At 41.0% G+C, this 16,444-nt stretch overlaps 1 protein-coding gene across 2 annotated transcripts in view; it reads left to right on the forward strand.

Annotated features, from left to right (window-relative positions):
• LOC127410247 (centrosomal protein of 85 kDa-like) overlaps nt 1-16,444 on the forward strand; it is a 95,892-nt gene that overhangs the window by 68,086 nt on the left and 11,362 nt on the right. For both annotated transcript variants that reach the window (XM_051645412.1, XM_051645411.1), the window contains exons 4-8: nt 7,677-7,762; nt 11,360-11,477; nt 11,596-11,793; nt 14,578-14,730; nt 16,280-16,434. In XM_051645412.1, coding sequence (XP_051501372.1) covers nt 7,677-7,762; nt 11,360-11,477; nt 11,596-11,793; nt 14,578-14,730; nt 16,280-16,434 — 710 coding nt within the window. The remainder of the gene's footprint in view (nt 1-7,676; nt 7,763-11,359; nt 11,478-11,595; nt 11,794-14,577; nt 14,731-16,279; nt 16,435-16,444) is intronic.

Consider the following 16,444-nt stretch of genomic DNA (forward strand, 5'->3'; position numbering starts at 1 on the left):
GCAAGACAAGCATTAACCAGTAGAAACAAGCCTTCAGTAGCATGGAAATTCATATTAGTCTTTGGGGGTAGGTGATACAAGTAAAAAATGATATTGCTATATTCTTGATGTTTTTGTCTGATAACAATATACTGTATATCGCTAGGGGTGTAACGGTTTATCGTGACACGATGCATCGCTGTTCAAAAATGTGACTGTGCATCGTGGAGATGGGATGGTTTTTTATTTAAAAAATAATCATTTTAGCATCTGTTCTATCCAATACATGCGACGTCCTACGCCTACACAGAGTGGGCATACAAATGGAAAATGCTTCATTGGCACAAGGTGCTCTAACTCACATTTCTAACAGTATATATGATTTAGCCAGAATATCGCCTTACTTTACTGTCTTTTCCGAATGCAACCCCTTCAGATCATCTAACTGATATGGCATCACCAGTTCCATGGATCTATCTGAATGTTCATTTTCATGCTTTGCAACTAGTGTGTTAGTTGTACCCTCTATTATAATTGCAAAAGAAAGGATCATGGGATGCTGTTTTATTTAGTAAACATAACACATGCTAATACTGTTCTTTATGGACAATCTCATTGAAATGGAGGAGGTCAGTCCTTACTGGGGACCTTGCTCACTGTACCTCGTTATAGAGTGTTTATGGCATGTAAATGTGTTGTTGCCATGTGCATGAATACACATTGTCCAGTCGCCTGTGTCAAGCCTTCCGGCCAGTGCTGGAAAGTTTGCTTGTTAGGTGCAATACATCCATCTCTCACTTCATTGTTCAGCCTAGCACATTCAACAGATGTCAGCAGGCCACACAAAGGGAGGTGCCTTTGGTTTAAGACAGGTTTCGTGTTTTTATACATATTTATAGTATGTTCCATTATATCTTGAGAAATTTGAATTGTTTATCCACAGAGGTTTTTAAATGTTGGTGATTCCTGGAATGGTTCACAAAAAAAAAAAAAAAACGCAATTTACTCACCGTCATACCATTCTAAAGTTGACCGTTCATATGGCTCTATATACGAAATCTTCTGAAGCGATATGATATCTTTTGTGTGAGGAAAAGAAAAATTTTTAAATCATTAAGTCAGTCATTCATTGAAAAGATCAAACTTAAACAAGCGTTTAATTTATGAAGCGAACATCACTAATGCTCTCTTGAACACACCATGGAGAGCTAAGACGGATGTCAGGATTTTCGAGATGGATATAGCTGCAGGCCGATATTTAAATAGGGGCAGGTGTTTAAAACCACAAGCAAAGACATACAGTCATAACCCAACTATTACCCTAACACTAACTGTGGGTGGAAGTGCCGCCACCCTTTTGGAGTAGGCCCAACCCCCTTCTTGACTAACCCCGCCCCCTTCTTGAGTTTTTACGGACTCTTTTGGAGTTTCCGCCCCCTTTAGGAGATCTCCAGGCTGCAGCGATACCTACTTGGGATTTTCGGTTAATAAAAACTTTTATTTTGGTCTGTTTCTCACACAAAGCTCTCATATGGCTTCAGAAGACTTGGAATACAATGGGTAAGTCCTATGGATCAGTTATATGACCCTTTTAATGCGTTTTATTTTTATTTATTTTTTTAATTTTCATTTTTGAAGCTCGACAGGTCCAGTCCTCACTTTCTCAGAATGGCTTGGATATTCTTCCAACATTCACAATGTTCTGAAGAAATTGAGTCATAGAGATTTGGAACAACATGAGAGTGTGTAAATAATGACATATTTTTGAACTATCCCTTAAAAAGAACACCTCAAGACATCACCTGCCTGTGCTTTGAAAACTGACACGTGATTCATTTATAACACACTGCAAAACTTGTCCCTGCACAGCGAATTCTGAGTACCACCACCTTGAAAAGAGCCAGCGTGTTTCTCCTGTATTGCTCCGGCATGCCAAGAGGCTGATGGATGGCTGTCTGGAGGGCCTTAGAGGGAGCGCAGCGGCAGGGTATGATAGAGTTCAGGGAATTGGCAGCAGATTAGCTGTGCAATGTGACAGAGTGAAGCTGTTTATTGGCATAGCCAAAAGGCACCAGACCTGTGCTGTGCTCTTTGCCACGTTTCAGAGAGCGGAGATTAATTTCATCCTGTTCACCAAGGCATGACTTCTCTTTAAATTGTCACCAGGATAAGTTACTCTACATTTTTAGAGAGAATTATCTAGCTATTTTAGTTGTTTGCATCTATTTTTAAGGGATAGTTTCCAAAAATGGACATTCTGTCATCAATTACTCTTGGACTCATGTCGTTCTAAACCTGTATTTACAATTACGTTTTCAAGCTTCTAAAAAGATGCAAAATGACGTACATTTCAGTCTGTTTCTCTCACAAAGCTATCGTATGGCTTCAAAAGATTTTAAAAGTAGTGTAGTCGTATCGACTACTTTTACGAGACTTTTATGGTGTTTTTGCATCCTTTTTGAAGCTTTAAAGCTTCAGTTCCAATTGATTGTAATTGCAGGTAAAAGAGAGACCAGCACAGTCTTCAGACTTTTTCATTTTGTGTTTCATGGAAGAAAGAATGTTATCCGGGTTTGGAACGACATTATGGGTGAGTAAATGATGACAGAATTTTTTTTTTGTTTTGTTTTGTTTTTTGGGTGAATTAGCTATCCCTTTAATAAGGGCCTTTTTCATAAGGTCTAATATGAAGTAGTAATATAATATGCAGAGGGGGTTTCATTTGTCTCTCTAATGGCATTCAAGACCTATTCAAAGTTTTGAGTCTAGGGGAAATGAGGACCTATGGTAGTTTAAATTAAAAGCACAGCATTTAGCATTTTCTGGCATCAGCCTATTGTAATAAATGAGGTCCCTTCCTCCAGCAGCTGTTCCTGTCTTGGACTGTTTAAATGGCGAGAGACAAACACAAGACTGCTGTTTGGAGCTTTGAGGAACAGGTGGAGGAATAAGTTTAGACAAACCCCTGACACATAAAGCTTTTAGTTGTTGCTATGGCATAAAGGTGGGAAACACAGACATTCATTCCCATTAGATGCCCTCATTCTGAGGACAGCCACTCTCTTCATTTGGCTTTTAGTAGTAATGATTTGCTGTGGTACACAGTTTTGTATTGGTTTGTCATATGGCTGTTGAGGTGTTGAGGTCACCTCCTCTACATCCATACATATTGAGATGGACATCTTTGGTAGAGCATGCCACCATGAGCTTTGCGTTTTTAAAAAAGAGTGACAAGTTAAAAAGTAGATAGGTAAAATTTTCAAGACAAACGTTGATGTTGGCTTAACAAAGCCTGACCTGAAAGTAAAAAAAAAAAAAATACAAAATTTAAAGCTTGAAGTTTAAAGGTTTAACAGACCTTACAGTGAGACAAACAGCCAGCCAGCCAGCCAGCTAGCTAGCTAGATTGATAGTCAGACAGACAGACAGATAGATGGATAGAGTAGGTGGATACGATTATGCAGTGTTTTTGAAACAATCTGTTTTCCGTGGAGGAAAACCCTGCTGTACTGTAAATAAGAGGTGTCAACATTTAAATGTGGACGTGGCCCACGACAGAACAGTCTGAAGGTCTGTGCTGACTTTGGTGGATGTAGCTTGAAAGCTGTAGGTGGTGTTGCATTTAAAAATGTTGGTCTTTGTTTAGCGATTTTTGAAAAAACCCTAACAAGACCAAAGTGTAAGACAGTATTTGTATCTGTGTCAAGCCAACTTTAAAGGAATAGTTCACCCAAAAATGAAAATCCTCTCATGATTTACACACCTTTAAGCCATCCCAGATGTGTATGACTTTCCTTCTTCAGCAGAAAATCTTCACTTCGGTTCTGCTGAAGAAGGAAAGTCATACACATCTGGGATGGCTTCAAGGTGTGTAAATCATGAGAGGATTTTCTTTTTTGGGTGAACTAACCCTTAATAATCAAAGGCCCCATTTACACCTTGCATTAACATACCTCTTTGGTGATCGGATCGCTATCGGATAGCACTTGACCACATTAAATGACAGGTGTAAATGCACCCAAGATGCAGTGTGAACAAATCATGATCAGATCACTGAAACCATATTCGGAAGGTGGTCAAGAACGGATTCTGACCACATTCAAAGATGGTGTGTAAATGCAAATGTGTTTTAGTTATCTGGATACAACTATTTAAGTAATTAATTATGTGATGAGTTTACGCTACAGTCATTCATGTTAAAGTGCTGTGTTGCGGGTTCTTGCCTTTTTCTGTTCATTCAACCATCATAATGTGAACCCACCCATTGTCACCCACAATGAACAAAATCCCTTGAATTTTTCCATTGGAATACACTTGGAATATCACGTCTCTCTCCTCAAATCCCCACTTCCTCGTGTCTCTCTTCTGTTTTCTAACAACTAACACTCACGTGAACAGTCTTCACTTGTGCATTTGTGACCCAAAATGTAACTTTGTCTGCCTCCAAAAAAATTTTCAATGAAGGAAAAAGCCTGACTGTTAAAGTGATAGAAAGCTTTTCAGGATTTTCAGTTACCACAGCTTCTGATGTAATATGTAGGTAGTGTTTTCCATTTTGCGCAGGTAATTCAGACTCGTCAGACTGCAAGGTGTAAATACAATTCAGCTTAAGAATATCCAGAGATGCTATCCGGATATGAAACTTATGTTAATGCAAGGTGTAAATGGGGCTGTAAGGGGGTTCAGTGGAAAGGAGGAGGCGAGAACCGGCTTGACAACTTAAATAATAATTTAATAAACAACTTAAACAAAACCACATAACCTTTAAACACACAGTACAGCTGTCTGTAATTCTCTCTCTCTCGAACTGTCGTCCCCGGCCACCTTTATCCCTCGCGCGCCCCATCAGGCTGATTGGGGACCGGGCGTGCGTCATTCCAGCCCGGCCCCGCCCTCCTCGGCTCTACACTCCTCCCGGCGTTGCCTCAGGCCGGGGAGCCCCCGGCATGACGTACATCCCCCCTTCCTCTCATGGGGGGCGTGCCTTGCGCCCCGACTGCCGGCGGGTCATCCCCGCCTTCCTCGACCTGGGAGGAGACAGGAGGGGAAAAACAACAAAACAAAATAGGTGAGGGAAAGGCCAACACGGAGCAACAGAGAGAGAGAGAGGAGAGAGAGAAAAAGAAACTCACCAGTTCTCTGATGCGCTGTCACGTGGTCCTCGATCACTCCTCCACCCTCTCAGGCGGACGGCAGCCACTCCTCCCCGGGCGGACCGGAGTCAGACCTCCGACCCCCAGCGGACAGAACGCCCCTCCGCATTCCCGGCGTCCCGTGGGGACACTCCTCCGCCCCTGGCAGCGGCCCTACCACTCCAGGAGGTCGGGGAGTCGCTTCCCTCCTCCCCCCGCGGACGGCGGTCTTCTCTCGACCCCTCCGCATTCCCGGGGGTTGGCAGGCCAATCCTTCGCCCCCGGCAGCAGCTCCCTCGCTCCAGGCTGTCGGGGAGTCCCGTCCCCACTCGCCACATCCCGTCGGATGGCAGCGGCGCTCCCCTGGGTGGACGGCAGTGTCAAGGACTCTGCGACGGGAATCCCTCCTCCTTCCCGGGTTTCGGCACCAGTGTAAGGGGGTTCAGTGGAAAGGAGGAGGCGAGAACCGGCTTGACAACTTAAATAATTTAATAAACAACTTAAACAAAACCACACAACCTTTAAACACACAGTACAGCTGCCTGTAATTCTCTCTCTCTTGAACTGTCGTCCCCGGCCACCTTTATCCCTCGCGCGCCCCATCAGGCTGATTGGGGACCGAGCGTGCGTCATTCCAGCCCGGCTCCGCCCTCCTCGGCTCTACAGGGGTCAATTAGTCAAAAATGCATCTTCAGACCACGGCATTCTATTCCAATCTGTTGAGCTCCATCTAGCTTTTTTTGAACACAAGAATGCCTCATATGTAAATGCTGCCGAGCCATTGTTTGTTATTGCTACTGGCAACCTTTCAACTAGTTATGGACTCCTTTTGTATGACTTTTGTGGTTGCTGCTCCAACTGCACATACTGTGAAGATTTGCGCCAGCTTGTTGTGTTTACCATACACTGACTGTTAAAAATATCCCCAACTATGTGACGAGGTGAGAAAGGCCTGGCAATGAAAGTGGCACCTGCTCCGTATCACCATAGCGGTTGCTGGTTGGACTAAAACCTTTGCAGAGGCAAATAAAAAGGCGTGTTTGCAGACTCAAGTGTGCCACTGATATGCTGGGCATTTATGGGGTTGGCATGTCTGAAGTTGGGTCAGGGCAAACAATACAGATTTTTTTTTACTCTTTGATGTAATGAGGTTAACATGTCGTAACAGGTCATGTAAAAGTTGCCTGTGGTTACTCCCTCGTGTCCATTGACCACATCAGTTGAATGTATAGTCCGTTAGATGGCAGACAAACCAGCTGTCAATCTCCATGGATAAAATGTACTGTATCAAATGTGCTCATCTAGTTCACAAGTGCAGGAATTCCAAGAGTGCTAGTGCACTCTAGGGCTGTCAACAGGACTGAGAAACTAAATTAGATATTTTTACTTACTGTAAATATTAACAAAATGTCAATTATATTTGAATTTTAAAGAAATGTTCATTTTTCATTACATTATTTCAGTTAGGGGAAACCTAAACACAACGTGAGCACCCTGTCAGCTTCATTTACAATGTTCCCATTCAGCGTCTGGTGCTGTTTATGATATAAGAGAGTAGTCTTTGTGTTAAAGAGCCATGACCTGTCACTCTTCACTTAAACATGCACAGTTAAAGATTGCAAATGTGTTGACCTGAGGGCCTAGTGTAAACTATACATGTAGATTTATGCCAGTTGTTTTCCATCATCTTTCTTTTGAATTTTTAAAGGCAAAATTACTGGAAAAACCTCTTAAAGGAATATTCCTGTTTCAATACAAGTAAAATTTAATCGACAGCATTTGTGCCATACCGTTGATTACCACAAAAAATACAATGGAAGTGAATGCGGCCAATTTTCTGAGGGTTTATAGACAGAAATGTGAAGGTTATAATTTTATAAAAGCACTTACATTAATTCTTCTGTTAAAACTTATGTATTATTTGAGCTGTAAAGTTGTTTAAATCGTCATGTTTACAGTCATTTTTTGAGTTTTAGGGGTTGTTGACTTTACATCGTCATGACAACAAAATTGTAAAATTGGCTATAACTACACAGAAAAGGTTAGTAAGCAATTTTATCACACTAAAATCATGTTAAATTACACTCAAACTGTTTATGTCTTGTGGCTAAACTTTTGAAATGCCAATTATTTTTACATTTAAGGATTGGCCCCTGTTCACTTCCATTGCAAGTACCTGACTATAACCCAGATTTATTCTTTTTTTAAAGAAAAGCAGGGCAAGACAAAATTTATTTTTGTGATAATCAAAATTATGCCACATATGCTGTCCATTGAGCTTATCTTGTATTGAACCCAGAATATTAATTTAAGCAAAGTTGAAAACAAATGTATAGTTAGATTCAGTAGTATGAATCACTGTCATCCTCAATGTGAGACCTTTGAAAAACTCCTGGAGTTTTTCACTGTAATGCTGTGTATGGCTTCAGTGGCTGTTTGTTGCAGATCGTGATCATGATGACAGAGTATGTTAATTACAGTGTGCTCAGCAAAGGTACACAGTAGCCTGAACCTGCGAGTGTACGGAATAAAGAGTTCTAATGCTATAATTATTGTTTTGTGCAGATGATGAGTGGAACGTCTCTCCCTGTCAATACCCTTGTAAAGATTAAGGAGGGACTCCTGAGGCAACGTGAACTGGAGATTGACCGGTGAGTAAACAAAGACATATTTAAGAGTGCACAGAGAGAATTAGAAGTTAACAAAATCAGCCATTTTGAATGAGGGACTAAAGGCCAAAGCATACCTCGGTTTTCCGGCTGTCGGCCCCTCTCACGCACAGTGCGAGTGACGCAGATTTGGTCATCAGCACAGTATGTGCATACAGTCGACATGCAGCCAAGTTTTTATAGACACGTGGACAGTCTGTGTCTGTGCATGACATCTGCATAGGTGACTTGAGAGTACTGTACTCAGGGCTCGAAATTAACTTTTTTACTTGGTAGCACTGGTGCTCCCAACTTCAAAAAGTTAGGAGCACCAGCAAAAATTTTGGAGCACCCACCAAAAATTAAGGAGCACCACAACTACAATTTATATAGTACTAAATAGGCTATGTATTTAAAAAAACATCCTCACCATAAGCATTGGCGTGTTCCACCTCAACATGTCCGACGAGGATGTTTGTGGGCTGTCTATCAAGCAGGATGCGGACATACACTATCACACACTCCTTGACAGACAGGTCGGTGTCTCCATCGATGATGAATGAGATGTACTGAGCTGACGATACTTTAACTGCGGTGTTCTCGCGGATGGTATCTGCTATCACAGCGATGATGTTGGCACATGACTTGTCATTTGCGTACGTCATGTTGATCTCAACGCCATTCATATTCATGAGCTGCAACATGGGTTTAAATTTAGTGAAGGCGAGCTCTTCTTTGGCGATGGTGTAGGCAGTATTAAATTTCACGTTAGGCTCTGCCAATTGAGCGGAACGTCCGGCAGCATCCTGACGATTAAAAGCTTCAACAGTCGAACCTGATCCTGAATTCTTTGCCACACACTTTGTTTAATCAAGCTCTTGTGCTTAAAATGTGTGGATTCAGTGGAAAACGCAGTGTTACCTGCAACCTCTGTCCCACAGGCTTTACAGTGAACGCAGTGCATTGAGCCATTTTCATAGCGGAGCCACTCGAAGTCTTTCAGCCACTCTCTCTGAAAACTGTAAGCCTTCTTTTCCGCTGGTGGATCCACATTCACCACATGATCGCCATCACCAACTCCAGGAGTTACATTATCTGTAACTTTAGGTGGCTTATAAAATAAATCTCTCAGTGTTCTTTTCATCTTCTCTCTTCAGCTCTTTACATTTCGCACACTAGTTAGCTCCCTGTCACATGACAATGGAGCGCAGTGAAAGGGAGTGATTGACGGCTAATATTAACCAATCTAAAATCTGCATTAAAGGAATGTAAAGATGAAGTTTAATTGGTTATGTAACGTTGAATAGAACAGTGGACCGGTCACTGTATCAGCTCACAGCAGGCACATAGTGCAGTAATTAGCGAACGTTTTGTAGAGAAATGAAAACAGATCGTACCACAACAATTATTTGCACTCGCACAAATGCTCCCAAATATATTTTGAGGTCGCACAGATTAAATTTCGGGAGCATATGCGACCAAAATGGTCGCCATTTCGAGCCTTGGTACTAAACAGTGTCACAAATCAGTCGTAGGCGCTTGCATTGAATGCGTCTGTATGGGCTCGTAGTCAAGAGTATATGTGCACGTAACGTAACGGCACACAGAAAAATTAAGTATACCTCAGCCTTTAATCCTAACCAGGTGTGAAGTAACAAGTTTCAGCCACAAGCAATTTGTCCACACTAAACGCGAAACTGCTGTGTGATGTGACACAGTCACAGCCAGTAAGACCCAGTGTTGGTAAGTTACATAAAAAAGTAATCCATTACAAATTACTTATTACTTCTCTACAATTTTAATAAGATTACAATACTTATTACTTCATGCGTAAAGTATTCACATTACAAATTACTTCTAAGTTAATTTCTAAAGCACTTTTCATAGCTTTTTTTTCCCCGCTCAAATTCAAAATAATGTCTATTTCTTCCTCGTCGCACACAAGTCAAAAACTAAACACCATGTGTTTCTCCCATACGACTCATTAGTGACTCTTTAGCTGTTACAAAAACGCAAACAGACGTACATATGTACATAATTCATGTTTAAATGTGTTCTACATAAAGTAAATATTATGTGTAACCCATGTAATGTACTTAAAAGTAATTAACTTAATTGAAAGTCAGTTACTATAATCTGATTACATGAATTTAAAATGCAATGTGTTACACTGCGTTTTGACTGAAAGTTATTCATTACAGTAACTACATATGATACAGTAATTCATGTTTTTGTAATTAGATTACACCCAAAACTCTTCAGAACATAATTGATCTTTAATATACTGTTATGTGGTGCAGGATTTTGGACCAATGAAATTTCATGGTGGAGGGGGCCACTTAGCACATCGACACAGAAATAGAAAACAAGCAATTAATAAAATGTTCTGTCGAGGTCGTGGCTGATTAGGACAAAATCTCTGTGAGGTGTGCAATACAGTGGCCACCTGAGCTTCTATTGCTTGTTGCTTTAGCTAGTTGCTATGCATCATTTCCTTCCTTTCTCAACTGTCACTGTTAAAAATGAAAACAAAAAAATAATCATGGATTCATACATTTTTGTCTAAGTTCATCATATTGATTCTGGAAAGGGACCAAAAGAGGTTGTGCTAATGACAATACTGTGTATGTCGGCTGAGGTTGACACTGTGACCTCATAGTGACTGCTTTGACCTTTAGCGGCCGTAATTATAGCATCATGCCGTCACCCATAGTGTTTTTCTGTTCTCGAGTTAGCCATGACAGGCAGGGCAGTGCCGAAGATGCCACAAAGCAGACGGGCACTGTTCAGACACACAGACATACACACACACAGTGTAAAAGTGGCGGGCTGTTATTACAAGAATTATACATGGTGGAGCAGGCACTCTTTGAGCTGTGCAGCAGTCTGGCATTCGTCTGGCTTCTACATGCTGTCTGTTTATATATAATTTGTTTACATTTTGCATTTGCTTTTCAACCCAATTTAAAAGCAAGGTACCACAAGATGGCGATGTGATCAACTCTCTGATCTTGCTAGTGTTTAGCATGCTGAACTTGATGTACTAATGTTGAACAGCATGCCCTCTCTTATTCTGCTGAAAGGCAGAAAATGTCCAAACCAAGTCCAACAGGCACACTTAAGTGTGTGATTTCAAGCGTGAAACCATTTCTTACTAAAGCAATTCAGAGCGACTGCATGTTCTTACCTCTCAGAAAGAATTTTTTTAGAGAACTTGTTTTTAAAACAACTTCTCTGCATGGTAACCCAAAGAAATGTGCTGACGCAACGCTACAGACATTCTGATAAACAGTGAATTCTGATCAAATTGAAAGCAGAGGCCATTTCCACTCATAGTAAAGAAAGATAGATGCTAATTGCACCCCAGTGTAAATACTAACCTACACAATTTGCATTTTATCCAGTAACAATATAATCTAATAACTTATATAGTGTATACATAGTATAGTTACACATAGTTCATTAGCATTTTATTATGTAAATATATAAGAACATTTGCTTATACTACACTGTATATTCATAATACAAACATACTATTTGCACTTTGTTTTGTAGCATATTATTATAATAGTAACAAATTTATTTTGGGATATCCTCTAGGCAAAAGCAACAAATCCTTCAGCTTCATGCCAGGATCAGGGAAAATGAGTTAAGGGCGCAACAAGTCCTCCAGAACCAGAAAGGGTGCTCTGACGACTCACTTCTGCTCAAAGCCAAGGTATGTCTCTTTCAAATAAAGTAAATATGGGAGAATACATGTATATTGGCAGTAATAATGTCAGTTACATCCCCCTGTTTCACGGCCTGCTGCTAATTTCTCTTTCTCCCTTCTTTAGGATTCTCCATACGACAATCCAGTACCCAGCCAGAGCCTGAAGTGTCAGCTGCCTGAGCGGGTGAGACCACTATGCTGTGAGAATGGAGAGCTTGGGCATAAATTAGCTACGGCAGAGCTGGAGGTCATCCATCTCAGCGAATTCCTGAAACAGAACACACAAAAATACACTGAAGACATCAAGAAACTGGAGGAGAAGGTGAGATCTTACTGGTACACAATACTGTACATCCAGTTCAAGGAGTCATGTGATTAAACTTAGGGCTGGGTATCGGGACTGATTTCATGATCTGATTCTGATTCATAAGCTGTCAATTTGATTTCATTTTGATTACAAAGATCACAATTCAATTTGATTCCATTTAACAAGCTTTCAGTTAGATTTGAATTTGATTCAAAAACTCTCAATTAGAATCGATTCTGATTTAATATCAGTTCATTTATGAGTATTACAATGTAAACAGGCCTGTAAAAATGTTTACATAAGTGCTCTATCATGTCTGTCACTGACTCACCGACATCTGCAGGACAGGAGGCGCTCTGCAAATAATGTTTAACAAAAATGTTCACATATCCACTAAAAAAGGCATAGATTTAAAGATCGATCTTGGGATTAAAAACACAAAACAATATTGGATCATTAAAATGTAGATCGCAATAAACTGAAAAATCTGTATTTTTACCCAGCCATAATTATTGTTTTCCTAAAGAAACATGCACTATGCAGACATTTTTTATCATTGCACCTTGTCTTTTTTTTTTTTTTAGATGCCTTGTCAAGTTAAAAAACATTGTAAAAAACGCATTTTGAGACACCTGCGTTCTGCTCTATTTGTTGTGCTACTTCTTGTTTTATTCTAGCATTTGGTCTAAATTACTTAGGTTTATGTATGGAATTTTTAGTTATGCAATTTTCACACTTCAATTGCTGTGAATCAGGTTTGGCTCAACTTTGCTCAGATTTGGAGAAAACTGAGTGCAAAAATTTGCACAAAATCTGCTTTTAAACTCGTAAAACTTTAAGCCATTTTTCTCATTTAAACCCTTTATGCTTGGATGGGCCAGTGAGAAAAAAGTAATTCTCAAAATATTAATAACTACAATCTTGATCAACACAAAATGTGTATCGGTTTAAAGCTACCATTAATTAGAGGAGGGGATTCCCGTTAAAATGAGCCCACACAGAATATAATTGGATCATTAGGTAATCCACACGAAGTACAAATAATGTTTACTGTAATTACAAATGTAATGCTATAACTTTTGATTGCTTTGTCGTATCAACACAATATTTTACTCAGGTACAGGTGACATGACTAGAAACAAAACAAAAGCAGTTTTTTTGGAGCTACATTATTCACATCCTGAGATAATGTATATAATGTCAAATCAGAAAAAAAAAATATAAAGTTAATATTTGGCTCGTTTTTTTGTGATTTTGCAGCAGTTTCTTAGTCTGAGAGTCTCAGAATTTATTATAATCTATGTCATTAACAAATGTGAAAAGTTTTCTTTAAAATGATAACAAACACTTGACCCTTCTTGTTTTTTTGTGTGTTCTTTTTTTTTTTTTTTTTTTTGGTAGAGTTATAAGCCTTTAATTTTCAGTAAGCCACTGAAACAGGAAATCTTTCAAAACACCTTCAGAGCTTAACGGGTTAAAGTGTGGTCATAGTTAATGCCTTTGTATGAGCAGAATAGGCTCCTGATCTTATTTTATACACCGATCAGCCACAACATTAAAACCACCTGCCTAATATCGTGTAGGTCCCCCTCGTGCCATCAAAACAGCTCTGACCCACTGAGGCTTGGAGTCCACAAGACCTCTGAAGGTGTCCTGTGGTATCTGGCACCAAGACGTTAGCAGCAGATCCTTTAAGTCCTGTAAGTTGCGAGGTGGGGCCTCCATGGATCGGACTTGTTGGTCCAGCACATCCCATAGATGCTCAATCGGATTGAGATCTGGGGAATTTGGAGCCCAAGTCAACACCTTCAACTCTTTGTCATGTTCCTCAAACCATTCCTGAACAATTTTTGCAGTGTGGCAGGGCGCAATATCCTGCTGAATGAGGCCACTGCCATCAGGGAATACCATTGCCATGAAGGGGTGTACGTGGTCTGCAACAATCTTTAGGTAGGTGGTACATGTCAAAGTAACATCCACATGAATGCCAGGACCCAAAGTTTTCCAGCAGAACATTGCCCAGATCATCACACTACCTTCGCCGGCCTGCCTTCTTCCCATGGTGCATCCTGCTGCCATCTCTTCCCCAGGTAAACAATGCACACGCACCCAGCCGTCCAGATGATCTAAAAGAAAACGTGATTCAACAGACCAGGCCACCTTCTTCCATTGCTCCATGGTCAAGTTCTGACGCTCACGTGCCCATTGTAGGCGCTTTCGGCGGTGGACAGGGGTCAGCATGGTCACTCTGACTGGTCTGCAGCTACTCAGCAAGCTATGATGCACTGTGTTCTGATACCTTTCTATTATGGCCAGCATTAAGAAGTAGCTCTTCTGTGGGATCAGACCAGACGGGCTAGCCTTCACTCCCCACGCGCATCAATTAGCCTCGGGTGCCCATGACCCTGTCGCGGGTTCACCGGTTGTCCTTCCTTGGACCACTTTTGGTAGGTACTGACCACTGCATAATGGGAACACCCTACAAGACCTGCCGTTTTGGAGATGCCCTGACCCAGTCGTCTAGCCATCACAATTTGGCCCATGTCAAAGTCACTCAGATCCTTACGCTTGCCCATTTTTTCTGCTTCCAACACATGAAATTCAAGAACTGACTGTTCACTTGCTGCCTGATATATCCCACGAGATAATAAATGTTATTCACTTCACCTGTCAGTGGTTTTAATGTTGTGGCTGATCAGTGTATGCTCAGTGGTACCAAAATGTTTAGAGGTTACCGAACCACATATTCCTATGTGAAGCTATATGAAGATGAATAATATGCTTTGTGTTTTTGCTCAGATGAAAACACGTGACCGCTACATCAGCAGTCTAAAGAAGAAGTGCCAGCGTGAGCAGGAGCAGAATCAAGAGAAGCAGCAGCGCATAGAGACACTGGAGAAATACCTGGCAGACCTGCCCTCACTGGATGAGGTCCAGACGCAAGCTCAGCAGGTACACACTGTTCACTACCGTTCCAGTATTGATATATTTCTGCCCCACCCCTCATCTTTATTGTAGACCCTGTTTACACCTGGTAATAACCTCCATTTTGGCCAATCTGATCAAAAGTAGACAAGCGGACTACTAACCTCAGAAGAACTTTTTCTGGTTCATAAATAAAGGCGTGGTCACATTTACCTTTGCACAGCAAAATCCCACAAGTGATACAGTCATCTCAGTGGGAATCTGCATGAAAGTAAATTCAAGTTTGGTCAACTTTGACAGGCGAATTCACCGCATTGACCAATAGGAAGTTGCTTGGTTTGGCAGTGACTTCACGACAAGTTTCTTTTAACTTTACTCTCACAGAGTATGAAGTACAGCCTTAAAAAGAGGCTGCCTGGCAATTAGTCTTTTGCTGGTTTCACACGCGCTCAATGTCCACCCGCGGACATTTCACAGTGCAAAGGTAAATGTCACCATGCCTTAATCTATCTAACCACAGATCTGATTGTCAGTCCCAAACATCTACATTTAAATTTAGTAATTTAGCAGACGCTTTTATCCAAAGAGACTTACAAATGAGACACATAGCAGGCAATTTGTCTGGCAAAGTTGAACATCATCTGCAGTATAGGACTGCCAAGTTCTCACAGTGGCTGGAGTAGTAAAGATGCTAGCACAGAAGAAAGAGACAGACAAGGATTTTTAATTTTTTTGTACATTTAAGTGCAGGTTAAGTGCAATAGTACATGCAATTAGTGTGGGTTGGTAAAGTGCTCACGGAACAGATGTGTTTTCAGCCGGTTCTTGAATGTTGAGAAGGTAACAGCAGATCGTATGGAGGTTGGAAGTTCATTCCACCACAGAGGAGCAGAGAAAGTGAATGATCGTGAAATAGACTTTGAACCTCTTTGTGATGGGACCACTAGGCTTCGCTCATTCATAGACCGCAAAGAGCGAGTTGGAGCATAGACCTGAAGAAGTTAATTGAAGTAAGAGTGTGCGGTTTCATTGGTTGTCCTGAAAGCCAGAGTCAAAGGCTTGAATTTGATATGGGCAGCTACAAGTAGCCAGTGGAGTGAAAAACTGATCTGGGTTCCTTTAATCAGGGCACAATTAAAGTCTCCTTTCACTGCTAAACCAACACAGCAGTGCCAGTCCCCAAGGCGTTTTGCTAATAGATCAGAGACACAGCTGCTAATGTGACAGCATGCGCTCTTCATTATGTTTGGGAATAATGTTACTTGTGGGTTATTAAATCATTATTTTTTATTGTTTCTTAGTATGTGTCAGCATGAGAATTTATATTTATCCATCAACAACAAATGTTTTTTTCTGATCTTACCTGCTTAGCACAGTTTGTGCCATCTGTTGCTCTTAGCAAAGCAACGATGGAATCAACAGACATTTTCTCCACTTATTTTAGTGGGGAAACGGGGAATTCTGTGGAATGGATTTAAATATGGTAAATGTGTTAAACAGAGCTGAGTTTGGGGCAGGTCTATATGTTTGTAGGAATGTTAATGAAGTCTTTCCTGTCTGTGTTGTGTCATTTCAGTTGGAGGAGGTGCAGGAGAAGGCCCGGGCATTGAAGGACACTGTAGCCCAGCTGGAGAAAAGCCTGGAGGAGAACCGAGCCCTGCTGCAAGAGAAAGATGCCATCATAGAGACCCAGTCCAAGCGGGAGACAGAGCTTGTGGCTGCTGTACAGAGGTACCAAACA

This window comes from Myxocyprinus asiaticus, chromosome 19 (genome assembly GCF_019703515.2).
Source record: "Myxocyprinus asiaticus isolate MX2 ecotype Aquarium Trade chromosome 19, UBuf_Myxa_2, whole genome shotgun sequence".
In the NCBI taxonomy this organism is placed as follows: Eukaryota; Metazoa; Chordata; class Actinopteri; order Cypriniformes; family Catostomidae; genus Myxocyprinus; species Myxocyprinus asiaticus.